The sequence below is a fragment of the Bubalus kerabau genome, chromosome 9 (assembly GCF_029407905.1).
Source record: "Bubalus kerabau isolate K-KA32 ecotype Philippines breed swamp buffalo chromosome 9, PCC_UOA_SB_1v2, whole genome shotgun sequence".
Classification (NCBI taxonomy): domain Eukaryota; kingdom Metazoa; phylum Chordata; class Mammalia; order Artiodactyla; family Bovidae; genus Bubalus; species Bubalus kerabau.
The window spans coordinates 34,784,077-34,810,836 of NC_073632.1; the positions used below are offsets into that span (position 1 = coordinate 34,784,077).

The following is a 26,760-nucleotide window of genomic DNA, read 5'->3' on the forward strand; positions in this document are numbered from 1 at the left end:
CTTACTTAGGAAGAGGCTTGTTAACACACAACTGATGACTCAGGCAAATCAGATGGCAAATTACCTTTGAGAGGTCCCCAGCCTCCAAATAGAAGCAGATAACAAACACATTCCACGTAACCCAGAGGACTAGCCAGACAGCATACTGTAGAAAAGCAAGAGAGAAATAACATAATTAATTTTGAATCAGCTGAGTAAGATTTAAATAGAACTTGAACTTTTGAACACCAAATCTTAAAGATTAGTGGGAAATATTAGATATCACTTCTTTTTAAGAAACAGGATGAGATGTACATTTATCTCTAGTTTGATTTTTTCCCCCTCACTGTAGTGTTACAACTCAAACTAGCTTAGGGATAATGTCTTCATTTTTTTTTTAGACAAAATAGATAGCAGCCCACATTTCTGTTTTCAGGGGGAATGGTTATGGTTTCTAGACATCAAAAAAAAAAAATGCCTGAATAGATGTATCAACTACAACCCTTCAAAAAGAGAACTCTTATTTTCCTTTAGCAAGATCAACTCGATGCCTGATAACATGTAACCTTTCCCCAAGTTACCTAGGGTCATCTTCAAATCAGTTTTTATATCTCTGTCCCAACTAATCATCTTTCTCTCTTTGGTGTCTTTTTTTTCCATTTATCTTTTCATCTTAGTTTATCCTCTTGTGATCCCCCATTACAGTGACTATCTAGTTATTATCTCTAATTCTATTTTGTTGTCATATTCAGTGTGCTGTCTTTGTCAACAACAAAATTTTCTTACCAAGACATAGTCCTGAGCATTCAGTTAGCTAAAATTTATTAAGCCCCTCGTTAGCAACATGCTAGAAAGACACTGAGGATAAAAGACCAATGATACATTCTTCCTGAGTTCAAGGCAAGTAAAGGAGGTAGATCAGAAAAGAGATGCTTCTTATACAAGAATCATAAAAAGACATATAGTCTGAGCTTAAGGAAGAAAGATAGCAAAAGTGTATAAAGTATTCTGAGAAGAGGTAGTCCTGCGAAGTTTAACAGAAGAGTTGAAACACCTTCGTTAGAGGTGAACCAAACTAACTTATGGAGTTTACCAAATAACTGAATCAGGGTTTGGAAGGACTATCACGGGAGGGTACTATAAACACAGAGAGCAGAAAGTGTGATTAAAACAAACAAAACAAAAGATGAAACAAGAGGCTTCTACATCATTTCTCTGCTAAATTAATACCAATGACTCCCATTATTTATATGGTAAGTTCCAAAATCTTTATTTTACTGTTCAAGGACCTCCATGAATATTGGAGCATGTTATCTTTCAGACACGTTTCGGTTCATCCTTCAAGCCATTATGACTTACAAATGTATTGGATTGCTTCTCTTCCATGTACATGGAAAGTTATTTCTTACCTCTGTGCCATTTTGTATGTTATTCTTTATCCTTTAGTAATTTTTCTTTTTCTAAGTATTCCTCTTACCACCTATCAATATTCTATTTTTCTTCAGAGCTCAATATAAATATCATCTCTTGAGTGATACCCAGTTGGAAATGGTGTATCCCTGCTTTGTGATCCAGTAAGATCCGGCTACCCAAGACGGGTGGGTCATGGTGGAGAGGTCTGACAGAATGTGGTCCACTGGAGAAGGGAATGGCAAACCACTTCAGTATTCTTGCCTTGAGAACCCCATGAACAGTATGAAAAGGCAAAATGATAGGATACTGAAAGAGGAACTCCCCAGGTTAGTAGGTGCCCAATATGCTACTGGAGATCAGTGGAGAAGTAACTCCAGAAAGAATGAAGGGATGGAGCGAAAGCAAAAACAATACCCAGTTGTAAATGTGACTGATGATAGAAGCAAGGTCCGATGCTGTAAAGAGCAATATTGCATAGGATCCTGGAATGTTAGGTCCATGAATCAAGGCAAATTGGAAGTGGTCAAACAGGAGATGGCAAGAATAATCGTCAACATTCTAGGAATCAATGAACTAAAATGGACTAGAATGGGTGAATTTAACTCAGATGACCATTATATCTACTTCTGTGGGCAAGAATCCCTTAGAAGAAATGGAGTAGCCACCATGGTCAACAAAAGAGTCCAGAATGCAGTACTTGGATGCAATCTCAAAAACGACAGAATGATCTCTGTTCATTTCTGAGGCAAACCATTCAATATCACAGTAATCCAAGCCTATGCCCCAGTGAGTAATGCTGCAGAAGCTGAAGTTGAACGGTTCTATGAAGACCTACTAGACCTTTTAGAACTAACACCCAAAAAAGATGTCCTTTTCATTATAGGGGACTGAAATGCAAAAGTAGGAAGTCAAGAAACAGCTGGGGTAACAGGCAAATTTGGCCATGGAATATGGAATAAAGCAGGGCAAAGACTAATAGAGTTTTGCCAAGAGAACGCACTGGTCATAGCAAACACCCTCATCCAGCTACACAGAAGACTCTACACATGGACGTCACTAGATGGTCAACACCGAAATCAGATTGATTATATTCTTTGCAGCCAAAGATGGAGAAGCTCTATACAGTCAGCAAAAACAAGACCAGGAGCTGACTGTGGCTCAGATCATGAACTCCTCATTGCCAAATTCAGACTTAAATTGAAGAAAGTAGGGAAAATCACTAGACCATTCAGGTATGACCTAATTCAAATCCCTTATGTTTATACAGTGAAAGTGAGAAATAGATTTAAGGGACTAGATCTGATAGATAGAGTGCCTGATGAACTATGGATGGAGGTTCATGACATTGTACAGGAGACAGGGATCAAGAGCATCCCCAAGAAAAAGAAATGCAAAAAAGCAAAATGGCTGTCTGGTGAGGCCTTACAAATAGCTATGAAAAGAAGAGAAGTGAAAAGCAAAGGAGAAAAGGAAAGATATAAGCATCTGAATGCAGAGTTCCAAAGAATAGCAAGGAGAGATAAGAAAGCCTTCCTCAGCGATCAATGCAAAGAAATAGAGGAAAACAACAGAATGGGAAAGACTAGAGATCTCTTCAAGAAAATTAGAGATACCAAGGGAATATTTCATGCAAAGATGGGCTCGATAAAGGACAGAAATGGTATGGACCTAACAGAAACAGAAGATATTAAGAAGAGGTGGCAAGAAGACACAGAAGAACTGTATGAAAAAGATCTTCATGACCCAGATAAGCACAATGGTGTGATCACTCACCTAGAGCCAAACATCCTGGAATGTGAAGTCAAGTGGGCCTTAGAAAGCATCACTATGAACAATGCTAGTGGAGGTGATGGAATTCCAGTTGAGCTATTTCAAATCCTGAAAGATGATGCTATGAAAGTGCTGCACTCAATATGCCAGCAAATTTGGAAAACTCAGCAGTGGCCACAAGACTGGAAAAGGTCAGTTTTTATTCCAATCCCAAAGAAAGGCAATGCCAAAGAATGCTCAAACTACCGCACAATTGCACTCATCTCTCACACTAGTAATGTTCAAAATTCTCCAAGCCAGGCTTCAGCAATATGTGAACCATGAACTTCCAGATGTTCAAGCTGGTTTTAGAAAAGACAGAGGAACCAGAGATCAAATTGCCAACATCTGCTGGATCATGGAAAATGCAAGAGAGTTCCAGAAAAACATCTATTTCTGCTTTATTGACTATGCCAAAGCCTTTGACTGTGTGGATCACAATAAACTGTGGAAAATCCTGAAAGAGATGGGAATACCAGACCACCTGACCTGCCTCTTGAGAAACCTATATGCAGGTCAGGAAGCAATAGTTAGAACTGGACATGGAACAAAAGGCTGGTTCCAGATAGAAAAAGGAGTATCAAGGCTGTATATTGTCACCCTGCTTATTTAACATATATGCAGAGTATATCATGAGAAATGCTGGGCTGGAAGAAGCACAAGCTGGAATCAAGATTGCTGGGAGAAATATGAAAAACCTCAGATATGCAGATGACACCACCCTTATTGCATAAAGTGAAGAGGAACTAAAAAGCCTCTTGATGAAAGTGAAAGAGGAGAGTGAAAAAGTTGGCTTAAAGCTCAACATTCAGAAAACTAAGATCATGGCACCTGGTCCCATCATTTCATGGGAAATAGATGGGGAAACAGTGGAAACAGTGGCTGAGTTTATTTTGGGGGGCTCCAAAATAACTGCATATGGTGACTACAGCCATGAAATTAAAAGACACTTTTCCATGGAAGGAAAGTTGTGACCAACCTAGAGAGCATATTCAAAAGCAGAGACATTACTTTGCCAACAAAGGTCTGTCTAGTCAAGGCTATGGTTTTTCCAGTGGTCATGTATGGATGTGAGAGTTGGACTGTGAAGAAGGCTGAGCGCCAAAGAATTGATGCTTTTGAACTGTGGTGTTGGAGAAGACTCTTGAGAGTCCTTTGGACTGCAAGAAGATCCAACCAGTCCATTCTAAAGGAAATCAGTCCTGGATGTTCACTGGAAGGACTGATGCTAAAGCTGAAACTCCAATACTTTGGCCACCCCATGCAAACAGTTGACTCGTTGGAAAAGACCCTGATGCTGGGAGGGATTGGGGGCAGGAGGAGGATGAAATGGCTGGATGGCATCACCGACTCAATGGACATGAGTCTGAGTGAACTCTGGGAGTTTGTGATGGGCAGGGAGGCCTAGTGTGCTGCAATTCATGAGGTCGCAAAGAGTTGGACACGACTGAGCGACTAAACTGATCCGAACTGAACCGAAGATCCGGCTTACTCAAATTTTGTTCCAAATGTCTTATATCCAATTATTTGCATCGTTTTTGTCCTTTGCACAATGATAAGGTCCTTGAGGGAAAAGACTATTTGTATCTATACTTATACCCCTAAGTTTCTAAGTTAATACTTGGTACAAAATAGGTATTCAATAAACATTTTGTAATCAATCAATGAATGAGCAGCAATATGGGGGGAAAAAATCTTCATTTTCAGAAGAACTTCTTCTACCCATTCCAGATTTGATTTTCATGAGAAAACTATGATCATTCATGTAGTGTGAGGATGGAGAGCCCTAAATGGTAAGATTGAGTGCTCAGTAGCTTCACTTGTTTCTAACCCTTTGTGACCCCATGGACTAGGACTGCCAGTTTCCTCTGTCCAAGGGATTTTCCAGAAAAGAATATTGGAATGGGTTGCCGAGCCTTTCTCCATGGGATCTTCCCGAACCATGGATCGAACTAGCATCTCCTATGTGTCCAGCATTGTAGGCGGATTCTTTACCCCTGAGCCACTGGGGATTCCCAAATGATAAGACTATGTAATTATAAATAGTCTTTCCAAGTGATGCATTCATCTAACTGTTGAAAATGTTCATTGCTCAGAATAAAGTAGGGGCAAAACTAAATGGCCAAATACAAAAGTAAGGGTTTGAGAAGTGAAAGCTTGGTACTGGAAATACAGTGAGAAAGGTAAGCAGGCTGGGGTGTGACATAATCATAGTTCATTATAAGCATTCCTAAGATTAGTGAATCATGTCTTAGAAACAGCTCCTTTAATTGACAGTTTAGGATTGTGGACAGTCAAGTGTTTTAATATTAACAATGAAAATATATTTAATAGATATATACATGTATATTCATAAAATAAATATCCCTGGTCAAAATGATTGGACTATATTCATCTTTTGCTCAAACTTAATTATGAAAGTGTTTGTCAGTTGTGTCCAACTCTTTGTGACGCCATGGACTGTAGCTCACCAGGGTCCTCTGTTCATGGGATTCTCCAGGCAAGAATACAGGAGAGGGTTGCCATTCCCTTCTCTAAGAGATCTTCCCAACCCAGGGACAGAACCCAGGTCTCCTGCATTACAGGCAGATTCTTTACTGTCTGGGCCACAAAAGAAGCCCTTATTTTAGCTTTATTTTTTCATCTTCAACAATAAACATCATTTATTCTGCCTAGGCATTCTCATCACTTTCTCATCCATTGTTATGATACAAAAGAACAAAAGTAGCCCAGATAAAGCAGCTTATTTTCTAATTCTTGATCATATTATGACCAGGGATTGCCTGCTTTATGATATAAATCCTTTCTCCTAATTCATAAATCCTATTACATCTATGTCATGCTATAGGAATGTTCAATTATAAGAAATAAAACATACTAAATACATTAAGTAAAATATACTGCCATTACAATTAACTTGATAATCAGCCATAATCTGATAAAAATCCAATTTTAATCATAGATTGCAGTGCAGATCAAAGAGAAAGGCAGGTTTCTACCTTCTTATTTTACCAATGCTGCTATTACATACTCACGCTTCCTTGTGATTTTATGTCTATGGACACATTTTAAAGACCACATAATTCTCAGTTTATTTTATAAGATTATATTTCCCCTGTTATAGAATTTTCTTATTGTAGAAAATATTTACATTTTTGATCATATATAGCAAATTGAGAAAATTACCATGCTTAGATATAATCACTTGTATCATTTTAGTGTATGTTTCATATGTACTTTTTCTATTAGTGCATTTTTCGTCATATATGTTACCACAGGAATCTTTCTCTATATTCTGTTACCTGAATTTTTTTGCACTTGATTAAAATATCTCATTGAATATTCTGTAACATATGTTGCAATGCAATTATGTACTATAAGTTATTCAACTAATTATCATTAAACTTTTTGTGCTTTTCTTATTTTATTTTGATCAATTCCTATAAATTTGGATTTTGCATAAAAAATTTCAGTTCAGTTTGACATATTAAATCATACCTGAAAATATTTTGTTTAAATGGACTATTTCTAAGACAGACTATAAATGTTAGAATATCCAACAGGCATCATTTTAATGAACATATAAACACAGCTATTAAATTTTATGCAACTCCAAATAAAAACAGAATCCCCAAAGGCATTCTATTCTTGAAGCAAAAAGTGGAAAATAATTCCCTTAGATTGAAAAAAAAATGATACTCATTCACCATGAAGACACCTGTATATAACTAATTTCTTTCAACTCATGCAACATATTTCAGACAAGGATATTTATAGCCCTAAGGCTAGAAGGATTCTGTTGAAAGAGCTTTTGATGCAAAATAATAATAAATCAAGTTATATAGGAACATCCTAATTGACATATGCAAATAAGAGGTTTGAAAGGCTAATAAAACATAAGAATTAGTGAGAAAATACCAATCTACACTTTTAAAAGCTGAAATTCATGCAGTTTAAGACTTAGATAGTAATTCTATTCATGCATATCTGTTCATATAGAAGAGTTTTAAGATGTGTAATACATAGATCTGAAAGTGATACGTGAGAGAAAAAAAAATCTTCAATCTATTAAAAGGCAACTGTGTTTTATTGTCACATATTCATCACACCTTGTGCCTAGAAGTGACATCACAAAAAAGCACTCATTTCTTTCCAGTCAGCAAACAATTTAAAACTCATCTTTTTCGATATTCTTGCTTTTTGAAATCATAGTTAAAGAACTGTAATAACACTAGTTTTTCCTGTGTTGAAATTTCCCAGTAACACCAAAGAAAATGAAATTGCCTCAGTTTCTGGTTATCTAGAAACCTGAACATCACAGTCAAGATGATATTAGAATGCATTAAAAAAAAACTATTATAATGTGAATTCAAAAAAAATTATGTATCTAATACTGTTTTATGTTACTCTGATGTACCCAGCTTCACATGCACAAAATGGCAGAATTTATTAACAGTACTTGTTACTTTATATAGCTAAATAAATAATAATAATAAAATAATAAATAGTCTTTGTGGATATAACTGTTAAATATTTTGAGATGGGGAGATTATCCTGGATTATATGGGTGCCCCCAAAGAAATCATCGGTTCAGTTCAGTTCAGTCACTCAGTCATGTCCAACTCCCTGCAACCCCATAGACTGCAGCACGCCAGGCCTCCCTGTCCATCACCAACTCCTGGAGTTCACTCAAACTCATGTCCATTGAGTCAGTGATGCCCTCCAACCATCTCATCCTCTGTTGTCCCCTTCTCCTCTCGCCTTCAATCTTTACCAACATCAGGGTCTTTTCAAATGAGTCAGTTCTTAAAATCAGGTGGCCAAAGTATTGGAGTTTCAGCTTCAACATCAGTGAATGATTGAATGAATGAATATTGGAAAATTCGTAGAAAATTCAAAGAAATCATGGGCATCCTCTTAAGTGGAAGGCAGATGGTTATCTTACACACATAAATAGAGTGAAAGTGTTAGTTGCTCGGTCATGTCCAACTCTTTGGGACTCCATGGGCTTTAGCCTGCCAGGCTCCTCTGTCCATGGAATTCTCCTGGCAAAAATACTGGAGTGGGTAGCCATTCCTTTTTCCAGGGGATCTTCCCAACAGAGGGATCAAACCCAGATCTTCTGCACTTCAGGTAGATTTTTTACCAACTGAGCTCCTAGGAAAGCTCCATGATAAACAGAACAGACAGATTTAAAGATGACTTTCACGTGGCCACAAGCCAAGGAACCCTGTAGCTCCCAGACTCTGGAAGAGGCAGGGATTAGATCTCCCCTTAGAGCTTCTGTAGAAAGCATCAGCCTTGAGTTGGGCTCAGTGATACTGATTTCAGAATCTGGACTCCAGACCTGAGAGCGAATGAATTTCTGTTGTTTTAATTCACGAAGTCTGAGGGAATTTGTTACAGCAGCCCTAGGAAACTAATACACCAATCCAAATCTTCTCTTCTCCCTTCAACTGAGCTGTCAATGAAATGTAACCCTGAGGAGTATAATACCTAAGCACTTGTGAATAAATGTAATTATCTTCAAAATTAAGATCCACTTTTTTTGGAGGGGTGGGGCAATTACATTGCTGCTTCAGAATCATTCCTTTGCTGATCTCTTGAATGGCATGTATTATGCTTAGTTGCTCAGTCATGTTTGACTCTTGCTTTACTTATTATATGCCTTATGTAATTACTGTGAAAGTCTTTGCTGGAAAAAAAATTCTTGTTTTATGAGTCTCAACCTGTTCTTAGGGTATTCCCAACATTCTAACAATACAAGGCTATTGCATAAAGTTCTAGGATACAGAAATCGACACATTTAGAATGTTTATAGACTTGTTTAAAAATTGTCAAAATAGGTTAAATACCTAGAGAAAGATACGATTCAAGTAACTTCTTATTGCAACTAACTCTGGAAGCAAGGAAGGGGAAAAGAAGGTAATAGTCATTATCAATATAATGGATTGATCATATTTGGTTGGGAAAATTATATCATATCATTAAAAATTAAGAATTCTAATAAACAGCAGTCCTAAATTTATCAGCCATCATGATTACCTTGAAAATTTAGAAAGGTCTTAAATTATTAATTGTTTAAAATATGCCCATCCAAATATTCTTCAGTATCACTTTTTAGCAATTTAGAAATTTTTAGCATTTAATCCCTAGTGAATACTGCCATATTTGATCCCACAGATTGAGTGGAAACCATTACCTTTAGCTGTATGTATATATTTTTATGACTGTTATGGCTACTCTGAAGCCATATATGGTTCTAGTTGATTAATGTATCCTAGCATACCTAAAGGGCTTCCCTGGTGATTCAGATGGTAAAGAATCCACCTGTAATGCAGGAGACCCCAGCTCAATTCCTGGGTCAGGAAGATCCTCTGGAGAAGGAATAGGCTACCCACTTCAATATTCTTGGGCTACCCTGGTGACTCAGATGGTGAAGAACCCACCTGCAGTGAGGGAGACCTGGATTCGATATCTGGGTTGGGAAGATCCCTTGGAGAGGGATGGCAACCCACTCCAGTATTCTTGCGTGGAGAATCCCCATGGACAGAGGAGAGTGGCAGGCTACAGTTCATGGGGTCATGAAGAGTCAGACATGACTGAGCGACTAAGCAGCATCAACAGCATACCTAAAAATGTTGAATCCCCTCTCCTTATTAACAAGCAATAATATTTAAAAGATATATGATTACCCATATACTGAATTATAACCTTTCAACTGTGCTTTAAGAATTCATGGCACACACAGACAATGGCACTATTTGGAAAGCTCAATGATATAAACAAAGGAGATGGCATGCAACTGAAAGTGACTGACTCAGGGGTTCTGATCTCCCCAGGTTTCTAAAGAGCTCAACATGCCAACACATCTGCAAACTATTAGCTGTGACACTCTTGGGAAGTTCTGCTCTGAAAACTCGTACATAGTACAAACTTTCTCGTCCAAAAGACAATCATGCTAATGCATCAAAAATAAAGTCAGCTTGCTCAACCTGCTCGACAGGGTAGCTGCTTCCCCACTTGTCTTTATATTCTTTTTAGTCATCTAGAGGGTGATTCTGAATATCACACATACGATCCAATTAATTGTGTAGCAATTACAGCAAATAGAGACACATCAGTGAGGCAAAGTTCAACTCAGTAGCCACAAATAATTATAAATTACACTGATAGTATAGTATTCTAAAGCAGGTGCTTGGATACCTTTTAGATCGCAATGCTTATATGGAGAATGAAGTTCCAAATTTATAGATGCTAATATATCTGTGCATGTTAGTCATGAAAAACCACATACTATTTTTCTCATCATCGAAGCACTTTTTCACTTTGTCAAATAGCTTTTCATTTACTATTTCAAAAGCAAGGATGAAATTATTAATTTCAGAATCACTGTGGTAATATGGATAAAAATGAAAGCAAAACAAAAAACAAGCATTTCAGTTAGGAAAGCTTTTGAACTACAGGTGGTTTACAGACTAGGGTTTTCTTTTTTCATACATGAAGTCTGGAAGTGGTGTGTGGTAGGCACAATGCTGCTGTGACTCTGGGTCTATACCTTTGGGATTTTCTTTTAAATCCTCATACAATTAACACTTACAGGCAGAGTGCTGGGCAGAAGAGATCCCTTCCTTCTGTAACATTTTATTCTTTTGGAAAAGAAAAGAAAAAAATTCCCAAATGCACTCAGCAGACTTCCTTACATCTCATTAAGTAGAACTGTCTCACCTGCCTCCTTTCCTAAACCAAACCACTGGCAAAGAGAATTGGGGTTAACCTGGTGGTTTTATGCCAATTTTAATTCATCCCATGGGCCAGACTCTACTTAGACTTCTGACAACCATACACATATTGGGATTCTGTTAGCAGCAAATGAAGGGAAGGCACATTTGTGTCCCACTCTAACCTGTGTACATTCTAAATTTTTGTTTCCTTTAATATGCAAAAATGGATAATTACTCTTTAACATTTTTTATGTATATATTGTTTTCTAGAGAAATACTCAACCATTTGCTTTGGTAAGACTGTACATATTCAACTAAACAGAGGAGTATTTTAGTATTACACCTAAAGTAAGTAAAAGATTTCAGACTATCCATGGAGGAAGCACACAAATCAGATGTAGTTTCTTTTTTTTTTTTTTTTTGGCAATCTGCATTATTTAACTTAAGGGACGTGCAAAGAGGAAAAATACAGAGTGTTAGCTGTCTCACTAGAAATATAAAACATCTATGTCTTGAGAAGAAAGAAAAATGCTGTGGAAAATATTAATAATAGTTAAATAAGGAAAACAAGGCCCCCTAAAGAGTTAAAAGTAGGACGTTAACCATGGCATTTTCAAAATTTATGAAAATATGCCTCACTAAGCATATGTGGTAGGTGTGTCGTGGTTGAGAATATTGATTAAGCATAATCCACCACTTTCCTTTTGAAATTAGGAAATATCTTGTCTCTTCCAACCAAAAAGGTTTAGATACTTCTTAGCTTTATTAGTCCCCAAGCCTATCAAATTCAAACCTAGTCTAATAGTCAGGTAAACAACCTTCTAAAATATGTAAATTACCCTAGTTGGGTAAATCTAATAATACAACCTTTAAAAATGCCTACTTTCTGTGCTTGGTTTAAAACCATCCAAATACAGATGAAGGTCAAAATACATATATTTGGTCTTATTTTAGGCTGATGAATTAAGGAAACTTCATTCCTCTTGGGGCTTCCCTCGTGTCTCAGACAGTAAAGAATCCACCTGCCATGTGGGAGACATGGGTTCAATCCACGGGTTGGGAAGATCCCTAGGAGAAAGGAATGGCTACCCACTCCAGTATTCTGGCCTGGAGAATTCCATGGACAGAGGAGCTTGGCAGGATACAGTCCATGGCGTTGCAAAGAGTTGGACATGACTGAGCGACTTTCACTTTCATTCTTCTTGGGTGCTTTGTATGACATTAGACTGTAAGGATAGGGTGAGCATAAAGTTCTCCCAAACAGTTAAAATTGATACAACAATACAACTTACTAACTTGTGTTTGGATAAAAGAGTTCCATCAAAATTTTTTCTGGGGGAATATTTTTTTCTGCCTGCATAAGTGACAGGATAGACATTTACCAGTATATCATGTGATATGTGTCTTCTGAGTATCTGTCTTCTTGGTTGGGTACTATTAATAGTAAAAGCTTGCCTGTGTGTGAAGGGAAGTCACTCAGTCGTGTCCGACTCTTTGCAACCCCGTGGACTGTAGCCCACCAGGCTCCTCCATCCATGAGATTCTCCAGGAAAGAATACTGGAGTGGGTTGCCATTTCCTTCTCCAGGGGATCTTCCCGACCCAGGGATTGAACCCAGGTCTCCCGCGTTGCAGGCAGATGCTTTAACCTCTGAGCCACCAGGGAAGCCACGCATGCTAAGTTGCTTCAGTCGTGTCTGACTCTCTGTGACCCTATGCACTTGTAGCCCTCCAGGTTTTTCTGTCCATGGGATTCTGCAGGCAAAATACAGCAGTGGGTTGCCATGCCCTCTTTCAGGGGATCTTCCTACCTAGGGATTGGAACCCAGTCTCTTGCATCTCCTGCATTGGCAGATGAGTTCTTTACTACTAGTATGACCTGGAAAGCACAAGGCATACCACATCTGATGAATATTGTTTGCTCTACTGATATTTTGGGCTCAAGAAGTTAAGAGACCCAGATAAATAAACCTTCTTAAAGAGATAATAGGACTGCAAGAGGTCAGTTTTCATTCCAGTCCCAAAGAAAGGCAATGCCAAAGAATGCTCAAACTACCGCACAATTGCACTCATCTCACACGCTAGTAAAGTAATGCTCAAAATTCTCCAAGCCAGGCTTCAATAGTACATGAAACATGAACTTCCAGATGTTCAAGCTGTTTTTAGAAAAGGCAGAGAAACCAGAGATCAAATTGCCAACATCCGCTGGATCATCAAAAAAGCAAGAGAGTTACAGAAAAACATTTACTTCTGCTTTATTGACTATGGCAAAGCCTTTTACTGTGTGGACCACAGCAAACTCTGGAAAATTCTGAAAGAGATGGGAGTACCAGACCACCTGACCTGCCTCTTGAGAAATCTGCGTGCAGGTCAGGAAGCAACAGTTAGAACTGGACATGGAACAACAGACTGGTTCCAAATAGGGAAAGGAGTACATCAAGGCTGTATATTGTCACCGTACTTATTTAACTTATATGCAGAGTACATCATGAGAAACGCTGGGCTGGAAGAAGTACAAGCTGGAATCAAGATTGCTGGGAGAAATATCAATAACCTCAGATATGCAGATGACACCACCCTTATGGCAGAAAATGAAGAAGAACTAAAAAGCCTCTTGATTAAAGTGAAAGAGGAGTGCGAAAAAGTTGGCTTAAAGCTCAACATTCAGAAAACGAAGATCATGGCATCTGGTCCCATCACTTCATGGGAAATAGATGGGGAAACAGTGGAAACAGTGACAGACTTTATTTTTTGGGGTGGCTCCAAAATCACTGCAGATGGTGACTGCAGCCAAGATGCTTGCTCCTTGGAAGAAAAGTTATGACAAACCTAGACAGTATTTTACAAAGCAGAGACATTACTTTGCCAACAAATGTCCGTCTAGTCAAAGCTATGGTTTTTCTAGTAGTCATATATGGATGTGAGAGTTTGACTATAAAGAAAGCTGAGTACCAAAGAATTGATGCTTTTGAACTGTGGCATTGGAAATGACTCTTGAGAGTCCCTTGGACTGCAAAGAGATCAAACCAGTCCATCCTAAACGAAATCAGTCATGAATATTCATTGGAAGGACTGATGCTGAAGCTGAAACGCCAATACTTTGGCCACCTGATGCAAAGAACTGACTCACTTGAAAAGACCCTGATGCTGGTAAAGATTGAAGGCTGAAGGAGAAGGGAATGACAGAGGATGAGATGGCCGGATGGCATCACCGACTCAATGGGCATGAATTCGAGTAAACTCCGGGAGTTGGTGATGGACAGGGAGGCCTGGAGTGCTGCAGTCCATGGGGTCACAAAGAGTCGGACACGACTGAGTGACTGAACCAACTGACTGAAAGAGATAACCATACATTCAAATCTTAATATTAGTAATTCTGTGTTAAAGAGGAAAACTTAAAATCACTGGACTTTTAATTATCTACATTGAAATGCATACTGCATAAGACAGAAGCACTGAATATAGAAAGTTTAGACCTGCCTTATGATCCAGCAATCCCACTGCTGGGCATACACACTGAGGAAACCAGAAGGGAAAGAGACACGAGTACCCCAATGTTCATCGCAGCACTGTTTATAATAGCCAGGACATGGAAGCAACCTAGATGTCCATCAGCAGATGAATGGATAAGAAAGCTGTGGTACATATACACAATGGAGTATTATTCAGCCATTAAAAAGAATACATTTGAATCAGTTTTAATGAGGTGGATGAAACTGGAGCCTATTATACAGAGTGAAGTAAGCCAGAAAGAAAAACACCAATACAGTATACTAACGCATATATATGGAATTTAGAAAGATGGTAACAATAACCCTGTGTATGAGACAGCAAAAGAGACACTGACGTATAGAACAGTCTTATGGACTCTGTGGGAGAGGGAGAGGGTGGGAAGATTTGGGAGAATGGCATTGAAACATGTAAAATATCATGTATGAAATGAGTTGCCAGTCCAGGTTTGATGCATGATACTGGATGCTTGGGGCTGGTGCAGTGGGACGACCCAGAGGGATGGAATGGGGAGGGAGGAGGGAGGAGGGTTCAGGATGGGGAACACATGTATACCTGTGGCGGATTCATTTTGATATTTGGCAAAACTAATACAGTTATGTAAAGTTTAAAAATAAAATTAAAAAAAAAAAGAGAGAGAAAAAAAAAAAAAAAAGAAAGTTTACCCTCAGAAGAGCTAATCATGAAATATTAGAACTATTTTTATCAGTTGGTTTAAAAGGGAAAAGTCACTTAAAATTACTTGGTTCAATGCAGACAATAATCCAGTTTTAAGTTATGTATCTTTTCACTGTATGAAAGATACTTTGAAAATAACAATAATTGTATCCAATAAAAATGTCTTTTTGATTTCATTTCTAGCCTTTTTAAGAACACAAAGATAAAATTATAGGCTTACTTTATTAATTAAGCCTTTGGCTTCATGTGTGAACTTTGATTCATAAATGAAATACTATTAAAAAAATATGCTTCTGATAATCAATTTAGCAATTTTCTTATATTCATTAATTTTTCTTATTTGAATTGTGGTAAGGATAATGATGACCCCTCAAATGCATCCCAACTGAATTGCTAGGACCTGTGAATATGATGAGTTATCACTCCTTTGACTATATTATTCTATCGTCAGAACTGACATAAAATAAGGGAAATTATTCAAGTGAGCCTCATCTAATCACATGAGTCTTGTAAAGCCGATAGTTTGTGTTTTTTTTTTTTCCTGGTTGGTGGCAGAAGCAGAAGTTGGAGAGATACATAATGCATGTGAAGTTGAAAACAATCCCCAGTAAGCAGCCAGCAAGAAAATGAGGACCTCATTCCTACAGTCAACTGTAATTGAATTCTGCCAAAAACCTAAATGAGGTGGGTGAAGACTGCACCCCAGGGGCCCCAAAATAGCTACTATCTTGATATCTGTCTTCTTAGACCCCCAAGTACAGTATTCATAGTATTCAACCAAATCCACCTGGACTTCTGACCTACAGAAAAGTGAAAGTTATTTTAAAGCCTTGAAGTTTGTTGCACAGCAATGGGAAACTAATGTATCAACACTGAGATTTTCATTTTTTTAGAAAATACGTTTAACTGCAAAGTAATTTGCCACCAGGGCCAAGCGCTATAAGCCCATTGTATATTAAACAGATTGGATTTAACAGAATCTTTCAGGCTGAATTTTGGTATAGGTAATTCCTTCTGAATTTTAAGACATTTTTATATACTACCTCAATTTGCCTATATTGATTTCTAGAAATAAAATTGTTATCATTATTTATTAGTTATTTCATAGAAAGGTATAGTTAGAAATTAGGAGGTTTGAGTTTAAATTCTAACTCCATAATGAATCTACTTCTATAATTTGGACAGTGTTGGTATTTCTATCTAATTTTGAACCTAACATTCCTAGATGAGTGCAAGGCGATTTTATTATTATTTCTCTGGAGAAGTATATACTTCTTACATAACAAGCTTTAGCTGAAGTGCCCATGGGCTAGTCCAACAATGGTGATACCAGTAAACAGAATGTTTCACTCCTTATGTCAGCCACTTAAGACAGTCAATCATTTTTATTGGATATAATGATTGCAGAGTGATATCCACCAAAAGTATTAGCACCAGCAATCACTTTTTGCATCATTATACAAGGACTCTTTTATAAAGGAGGTATTCATCATTTCTTAAGAAATGTATCTTAAGAAGAAACCATCAGCATTCTTAATGGCTGTCAAGTAGACACATTCTTTGTAAGACTGATATTACTTGATCAAAGGTGCTGGTGGTAGCAGACAGGGCCTTGGAGAATATGTTAAAATAATGTCCCCAAATGTGTACATCTTAATGTGCATTTAGTACTAAACTGACCTTGACTGAGGACTTAATAGATATTAATTTTTCAGAAAGATAAAAACAAGGTTAAATAATGATGATTTGCAAGTTCCAATAATGGATACTTATGTTTCATTATACATATGAGTTTTTTTTCCAATCTTTTGTTTGTTTTTTTTTAAGTCACCCTAAGGCTAAAATGCGGAGAAGGCAATGGCACCCGACTCCAGTACTCTTGCCTGGAAAATCCCATGGATGGAGGAGCTTGGTAGGCTGCAGTCCATGGGGTCGCTAAGAGTCAGACATGACTGAGCGACTTCACTTTCACTTTTCACTTTCATGCATTGGAGAAGGAAATGGCAACTCACTCCAGTGTTCTTGCCTGGAGAATCCCAGGGACGGGGGAGCCTGATGGGCTGCCGGCCATGGGGTCACACAGAGTCGGACACGACTGAAGTGACTTAGCAGCAGCAGCAAGGCTAAAATGACTAATTCTCAACTTAAACATGGGATTCAACATTAAAAGTTTTAAAACTTATCTTCTTTTTTTTTTTTTTTTTTTTTTAATTTTATTTTATTTTTAAACTTTACATAACTGTATTAGATTTGCCAAATATCAAAATGAATCCGCCACAGGTATACATGTGTTCCCCATCCTGAACCCTCCTCCCTCCTCCCTCCCCATTCCATCCCTCTGGGTTGTCCCAGTGCACCAGCCCCAAAAATATTTATCCTATTCAAGAGTAAAGTGAGTTTAGTCCAAATTATTCAAGGAAATCAATTTTATATTTGGCTCTAAAATAATTTTTCTATCTTCATCACAGTACTGTGCAAGTCTATGACTATTTAGCTCCAGTGTTAAGGATACCCTATTAATAAGGCCATGGTGTTGGATTGGATGTCCAAAGAAACTCCTGAGATGTTCCTGTTCATTGTCTACAGAACATACATCTTTTAAAGTTGCTGCTTTTTATTTTTTATTGAAGTACAGCTGATTTACAATGTTGTGTTGATTTCTGTTGTACAGCAAAGTGATTCAGATATATATATATATTTTTTTTTTCCATTATGGCTGTCATATGATATCGAATATACTTTCCTGTGCTATACAGTAGGACTTTGTTATTTATTCATTCTATACGTAACAGCTTACATTTTCTAACCTTAACCTCCCACTCCATTCCTCTCTCAACTCCCACCTCCTTGACAGCCATAAGTCTGTTCTGAGTCTGCTTCCGTTTCATAGACAGGTTCATTTGTGTCCTAGTTTGGATTCCACATGTAAGTGATACACAGAACATTTAACATAGTAGAGACACATGCCTTGCAAATGTAAGGCTTCAAGGTGTTACAAGGTAAGTGAATGTGAGGAATGTTGAAAATTCATCCAAATTATCTGTAAAATCATGTGCTCTACTTATTGTTGATTCATTAATAGTATCATATTTATATGGGATTTATATTTTTTCTAATAGATCATATATGAAAATAGAAAATCTTTTATCAATTTATCTCAATACAAACTTATTTCTGTATAACATTTCATGGCAACAAAAATGTACTTGAATGAGAATTCAAGTAAAGCATTTTTGAAACTCAGACTATAGTAGATGCTATCCAGCGGGTGGGCTCTTCCAGGTGCCCTTTTGGGTCTGAAGTACGAATCCAGTGACCAGAAGCATTGCCTATTGATAGATCACACCCAAGCCCCTTCTCAGGAAGTACCCTTGGTCACTGTGAGCTACCTTGCTTATGATTTATACTCACATCCAGAAACAACCCTCTTCTCATGACTGGTTACTGCTGAAGTTCAAAACTCCCAGTCTCTTGTCTCAATTCTGGGCATATATGAAAGGCCAGCACAGTTTCAGGGTTCTACATGGGATCAGCTTAGGCTTTTGTCACCCTCCTGACAGGGGCCATAGATTCAAGGTACTGGGGCCAGGGAAGAATCTGTTTGGCACCCAAGTGAAAGAGTGGGGCATCTCTTGCTAATCCTCTACCCAGTTTTGATGGCAATGCATAGAGAAGTAACCATGGCTTGACAAGCCTGGTGAATAGTGACTGATACTCCTCAGGGTTGATGGCTTTGGTTGCCCCAGTAGGCAAGCTGCCTACACGGGCAAATGAGGGTCCAGAGAATATAGACAAAATGGGCAGGACAGAACGTTCCAGTAGGAGCTGCAGAGGTGGGGCTACAGATTGTCCCACTGATCTTGTAAGTTCACCTTGAAAAACAACACCAACTGGTAGAGGGGATTTTTCCAGCTGAGATGACAGTACTATCTGAAGCACGGTCATCTGTGGAGGGCAAGGTATGGATTGAAGAGAATCCATGCTGTACCATCTAGATCCCCCCTTTTAGTATTAAATTTCTATTCTTCCAACGTGGCTTGTAATGTCTCACAGCTAAGTCCCTCTCAAGGAATCATCCCTTGGTCAAAGGGAGAGGCCTAATTCAAGGTCACGTCTCACTCCTACAGGCAACATACAGCCGGTGACAAGTCCCTGGGGGAATACAAAGGCCTGCCCATCATTCTCCCAAACTTGGACATATACGAAAGACCATCATGGTTTTGGAGGATCCCATAACATGAAGGGGTTGCAACTGCATTGTAGTTCCCATTTTTCATCTACCCAATCCTGTTTTTGTTCTTAAGATCACTCTCCAATAAACTTACTGAATATAAATCTCTGTCTCTGAGTTGGTATCCTGGGAAAGCTGACCTATATGTTGAAATCACTACCGATGACAGAAAAGAAAAGGCCCCCTGAATTTCCTCAGTGAAAAAATGAGATTTCATAAATCACTTTGATGAAAGTACCATAAGCGTAAATGAAATACTAAAAGCACTATAACAGATAAGCAAGAAGAGGGCTCAAATCCATGTGAAAATTTATAAGCCAGGCTCAGTATCTGAAACACTGTATTATTTTACAAACGCACTACAGATTTTTTAGACAATCACATAGGATATGACTGTTTTAAAATGTTTACCATCCAAATGTTCGATAATATATTAATAATGTCTGTACTATAATCTCAATAAAGCCGTCCCTAGGGTGTATTACAGGCAGACTGTTCCTAAATAATGTATCCCTCCATTTGCTTCTGGCTTCTTCAGCTGGGCTTTCCTTTCCATTTAGATTTTTTTCCCTTCTTTCATTCCCCACGCACACTTGTAAAATTATACACTTAACCCCATAGTGTAAGAAAAGGAATAATATCCTATACTTTGCAAATTAATTATTTTAAGTATTTAAATGTATCTAGTCTTTTATTTTTGAAGAGAATGGTATGGAAAACCAAAACTCATTAAATAAATAACTACATATCTATTTTAATTCCAAACATATTTTCTCTGTAAGTGCAGAGTAGCCCATAATAATATGCTTATTTGTACAGGCATCTACATACATATTGCAATTATTATTTCCTAAGCCCTTTCATTTTTTTCTGCCACTTTATACATTTATGAGTATAATATGGGATGATGGTATCGACATTTAAAGATAATAATAGGCCGCGTCATTTCAGTTGTGGCCTACTCTTTGCAACCCCACAGACAGTAGCCTGCCAGGCTCCTCTGTCCACGGGATTCTCCAGGCAAGAATACTGGAGTGGGTTGCCATGTCCTTCTCCAGGGGATCTTCCCAGCCCAGGGCTCGAATCTGTGTCTCTTATGTGTCCTGCATTGGCAGGCAGGTTCTTTACTACTGGCACCACATGGGAATCATAATAATCATCATTTATTACCAGTTTAATACGTACTAAATACTGCAAAGATAAATTTACATGATTGTCTCATTCAATCCTCAAATAATCCTGTTAAGTTCATGCTATTATTATCCCCACAATAAAACTGAATGAATAGATACAAAATTATTCACCTCTCCTATTCAGCATTATACTATATAACCTAAGCAGCAAAGGAGAATGTAAGAAATCAATAAGAAATTAGGAAGGAAAAAAGTAAATTTCCATTTTTCATAGATGATATGATTATTTACAAGAGAATTAGCATAAAAATTATTAGAGCTAATAACAGTTCAACAATGAGGGGTGATCAACATAATCAATTGTGTTCCTATAAACAAGGAAAAATAGCAAGAAAATACCATTTTAAAAGATACTGGTTCTGGACATCTGGCTTCTTCTGAACACTTAAGATGTAATCATGTATTTAAAAAATTCTTTACTCCAATAAATATTAATTTAAAAATTAAATTAAAATCTGAACATCATAATAAGTTATTTCCAACTTTTCTTTAGAAATCAAACATATCAACTAGGGTAGGGAAATAAAATATATAGTATCTTCAACAACACTTGTTGACAAAAGAATGGGCATATATAAATCCCAAAATGAGGGTGGATGTAGCCAAATCATTAGAAGATCTGAGCAATAGAATTTATAGTAAATGGAATACCTGATGAGTTCCATAAGCCACAGAACCTCTAAATCACAAATAAAACTTACCACTAGAGGTTAGGGACCTCACATTGAACAGAATCCTGGGCTTTAGATTCTTGGAATGGTCAGCTAAAGTTGGGGAGTTATATGTGGGTGCTAAAAATGAGTGGTTAAGGTCATTAAGCAGGGGAGAGAGAAATAGTTGTGGCCTTCTACGTAGAATTATTTGTTTCAAAAAATAAAATATTGTTTGGAACATGCTGCTGCTGCTGCTGCTAAGTCACTTCAGTCATTTGCATTTTAAAAAATGCTGTTTATTGGAAAATCAAATTATGCCAAGCATCTATACTTTAACTGGCAAATGCACCTTTAGGGTTTCAGAAATATCTAGAAACATAGAATCTCACTCTGAATTAACATTATTGGAGGTCAAATAAAACTGAATAGAGCAAGAAAATGGGAGTTAAGGGGAGATAAGCACTAGAGGGATTGAACGGGTTAAGGCACAGGAGATTCCCCCCAGTCTTGGAACTGTGAAATAGACCATCTAAATATTGGTGCACTGTCTTGAAACACAAGATTATCTTGAAAAGATAACCTTCCTGAATTAGGCTCAGCTCAGAGACAGAGAGAAAGACATACAAAAAGACCATAATTTGAGAAGAGGCACCCCACAAGTGGTGAAGCAGTGAAGGCTATTTTGATCCACCTCTGCATTCTCCCCAGGAACCTCTTCCTAAATATCCTGGAAATTCTATTTTAATCAAACTAGGGAAGAAAATAAGATCACCACCAAACAGTGTACCCTAAAATGATGAAAATTAACTTCTAATATCTCATAATGAGCTAAAATATATTAAGAAAACAGGTGACTTAAAGAACAAAAACAAACAGAAAAGTTCAGAAATTGGACGGCTATACAAAAAGAAGTCACAAAAATAAAAGAATGGCCAGTTTTCAAGGAAGATTAGGGGAAAAAAGAACTCTTCAGAAAGGGTGATGGAATTAAAAGATACGTAGTCAAATAAAAATAGACTGTAAGGTAAATAATTGAAGTAAGAAAAGTGTAAAGGAGTGTAAATAAAAGTGTAAATAAAACAGTAAAAAAGTAAAATGATTTAAGAGAATCACATCCCCCCACACACATGACAGAAGTCACCAAAGAATGAAATCAAAGAAAGAAACAGAAAATTATTTAAACCCTTAATTCAGATAACTGCAATAAAAGCACTCATTCCACGTACTAAAATACAAAATCAACTGATAACACCAGGAGACCCATGCCAGTAAAAGTATCACTTTTTAAAAACTGAGGTATAATTAATATATGATAAAGTGCATACATTTTAAGTGTGCAGTTGTATTAGTTTTGACAATTGTATAAACTCATGTAAGCAACACTCTAATTAAGATATGCATTTATAGAAACCTAATGCCCATTCCCAACAAAAGATTCTATTGTTTTGATTTTATTAGCACAGTGTTCCCTTTCCTAGAATTTCATGTAAATGGAAACACAAGGTATAAAACGTCTGCCTTGTTTGATTTCACATCGTGTTTCTGATATTAATAAATGTTACTGCACGTGTCAGTAACAAATTCTCTTTTACTGCATTACACTTTATAAATACATCCCATGTGTTTAGCCATTAATCCACTGATGGATATTTGTTTTCTTCCTGCTTTTTAGATATTATGAGTAAAACTGTTATCAATATTCAGCTTTTTGAACTATTATATAAGGTTTTTAGTGGACATAAATTTCCTATTTTGGGGGGATAAATACTTAAAGGAGTGGGATTGATAGATCATAGAGTATGTCAATGTTTTTTTTTTTTTTAAACTATTGCTAAAACCATCCATTCTGAAGGAGATCAGCCCTGGGCTTTCTTTGGAAGGGATGATGCTAAAGCTGAAACTCCAGTACTTTGGCCACCTCATGCGAAGAGTTGACTCATTGGAAAAGACTGATGCTGGGAGGGATTGGGGGCAGGAGGAGAAGGGGATGACAGAGGATGAGATGGCTGGATGGCATCACTGACTCGATGGACTTGAGTCTGAGTGAACTCCAGGAGTTGGTGATGGACAGGGAGGCCTGGTGTGCTACGAATTATGGGGTCACAAAGAGTCAGACACAACTGAGCGACTGAACTGAACCAAACTGAAACTATTTTCTACAGGCTTGAACCATTTTACATTTCCACAAGAAATGTATAAGAAATCTAGTTGTTCCAAAGCCTCTCCAACAATTGGTAGTGCCTATCTTTTTAATTTTAGTTATTCTAGTTTGTAAAGAATGTTAGTGTTTTAATTTGCATTTCCTTGAAGTTGAATGCTTTTATATGCTTATCAGTTGAATGCTTTTATATGCTTATCAGTCAGATATTATCAATGAAACAAAATATATAATTTTTAAAAGGATCAATAATAAAATTGATATCAAGATGGACTAAGAAAAAAGGATGGAAAAATACTGGTATCAGAAATTAACAGAATGTCCAGTATTCAGACATCTGCAAAAATCAAAATGTTCATAAGAGACTACTACAAACAACTCTACACAAATACCTTTGACAAATTAAATGCAATGAACCAATTCTTTAAGAGGCACATATGATCAACAAATTTCCTTGGAAGGAAAATTATGACCAACCTAGATAGCATATTCAAAAGCAGAGACATTATTTTGTCAATGAAGGTCCGTCTAGTCAAGGCTATGGTTTTTCCAGTGGTCATGTATGGATGTGAGAGTTGGAATATAAAGAAAGCTGAGCGCTGAAGAATTGATGCTTTTGAACTGTGGTGTTGGAGAAGACTCTTGAGAGTCCCTTGGACTGCAAGGCGATCCAACCAGTCCATTCTAAAGGAGATCAGTCCTGGGTGTTCATTGGAAGGACTGATGCTGAAGCTGAAACTCCAATACTTTGGCCGCCTCATGTGAAGAGTTGACTCATTGGAAAAGACCCTGATGCTGGTAGGGATTGGGGGCAGGAAGAGAAGGGAACGACAGAGGATGAGAGGGCTGGATGGCATCACTGACTCGATGGACATGAGTTTGGGTAAATCCTGGGAGTTGGTGATGGACAGGGAGGCCTGGCGTGCTGCGATTCATGGGGTCGCAAAGAGTCAGACACGACTGAGTGACTGAACTGAACTGATGATCAACTTAACTAATATGAAATAAATTAAATATATCTATCATCATTAAAGAAATTACATTCATAATTTAAAAACCTCCTAAAAGGAAATTTCTAGGCCTAAATGACTACATGGGAAAATTCTTCTAAACATTTAATACCATAATTCCACAACATTTATTTGAGAAAATGAAAGATGCAAGAATACTTTCTAATTAATATTATTAAGTCAGTATTTCTCTGAAAACAAAATCCCAGACAAAAGTACAAAAGAAAAAACCAAATTACATACAAATATAATGAATACAGAAGTAAAAATCCTTAACAAAATGCTAGTCCTTGAAATTCAGCAATATCACATAGAATAGTCAACTATGATCAATGAGTATTTAAAGGATGCAAAGGCTTATTCAATATTCAAAAATTAATCAATGTAATCCATTAAATTAATAGGTTTAAAAAATAAATACATGTCAATTGATGCAGGAAAGCACTTAATAGAATTCAACACTAATTCATGATTTAAAAAACAGAAATAGAGGTGAACTTCTTCAATGTTACAAAGATCATCTAAAAATTGCCTACTGCTGCTGCTGCTCCATTGCTCAGTCATGTTTGACTCTTTGTGGCCCAATGGACTGTAGCCCACCAGGCTCTTCTGCCCATGGAATTTTCCAGGAAAGAATGCTGGAGTGTCTTGCCATTTACTACTCCAGGGGATCTTCCCAAACTCGGGATGGAACCTGCATCTCATGCATCTCCTGAATTGGCAGGGGAATTCTTTACCCCTAGTGCCACCTGGGAAGCCTCCAAAATGCCTACAACTAAGGTCACACTTTATGGTGAAATACTGAATGCTTTCCACCTCCAGTACAGTATAGTGTTGGTCACTTAGTCATGTCCGACTCTTTGATACCCCGTGGACTATAATCCACTAGGCTCCTGGTCCATGGGATTCTCCAGGCAAGAATACTGGAGTGGGTTCAGTTTCCTTCTCCAGGGGGTTTTCCCAACCCAGGGATCAAACCCAGGTCTCCCACATTGCAGGCAGACTCTTTACCTTCTGAGCCACCAGGGAAGCCTCCTAAGATTGATAATAAGACAAGAACATTTGTTCCCACCATTCCTTTTAAAAGTCTGGAGGTTATAGCCAGAAAAAATAATACAAGAAAAATAAATAAGAAGCATGATGATCAGAAATGAATGAAGACAATTGTTCCTATTATTAATGATATGATTTTCTATGAAGAACTCAAAAGGAATCTAAAAATTCCTTCTAGAACTAAGTGAGTCACGGTAGGTAAAAGGCTGCAAGAATGATATACTGTATTTCTGGTGGTGGTGGTGGTTTAGTCACCAAGTCGTATAGTTAAAATAATTACTACTCAAATTCTAGCAATAGACAAGATCATAACATGTATATGGAAAGGTAAAAAAATTAAAGTAATTAAAGCAATCTTGAAAAAGAAGAATAAAGTTGAAGGAATGGCTTTATTGATATAACAGCTGCAGTATCCAAGACAGTATAGAATAGGCAGATATATAAACACATAATTTGCTAATGTCTGGTGATGACGGGAATGTTTTTCATGTGTTTTTCTTTGCCATCTGTATATTCTCTTGGGTAAAATGTCTCTCATGTCTTTTGCCCTTTTTCTATTAATAATTGTATTGTTTGTTCTTATACTATTGCATTTTGATTTTTTAATATATCTTAAATATGAGTTGTTTGTCAGATAGGCAGTTTGGAAGTATTTTCTCCCACTGTTTATATTTTCTCTTCATCCTTTCAACAGGGTATTTCATAGAACAAAATATATAACTCAGATGAAGTCACTGATTTCCGCTACTCTGTCTTCTAATTCACTGATCTATTTCTCTGTATCATCCAAAACTACTATTGACTCTTTCTAGTGTATCTTTTTATTTCAGTTATTGTATGCTTCAGTTTGGTAGCTTCATATTCTTCTCTTTGTTAATACTCTCACTGTGTTCATCCATCTTTCTTCTGATTTCTTTGTTCTTAATGATCATGATCATTACATTAAACTCTTTACCCTGAAGACTGCCTATCTTCACTTCGGTTCTTTTTCTAAGGTTTTCTTTTATTTCTTCATTTGGAACATATTCCCCTATCTGCTCATTTTGTCTCATTCCCTGATCTTGGAGAAACACCCTTATGTGGGAGACATGCTAGGGGACCCAGCAGCACACTCACTTCTAGCCACCAGAGCTATCTGCTCTAGGGGCCCTCCATGCAGGCTTCATGGACCTTCTGTTACTGATGGGCTGACTCCTGTGAGTACACTGGTAGGCAGAGCTGGCCCCCCAGTCCACTTGGCTGCCAGCCTCAGCCTTGGGTGGTGGCTGACAGGCTAGTGGTGAGGGAGGCTGGATCCCGACATGGCTAACCTCATGTTAGCCTAGGACTGGTACTGCTGGCAGGTAACCC

General features: G+C 37.5%; 1 protein-coding gene across 1 annotated transcript in view; it reads right to left on the reverse strand.

The window, feature by feature from the left end:
- Window positions 1–26,760, reverse strand: part of NKAIN2 (sodium/potassium transporting ATPase interacting 2) — a 941,095-nt gene that overhangs the window by 530,256 nt on the left and 384,079 nt on the right. Inside the window, exon 4 of the mRNA XM_055534975.1 lies at window positions 65–145. Coding sequence (XP_055390950.1) covers window positions 65–145 — 81 coding nt within the window. The remainder of the gene's footprint in view (window positions 1–64; window positions 146–26,760) is intronic.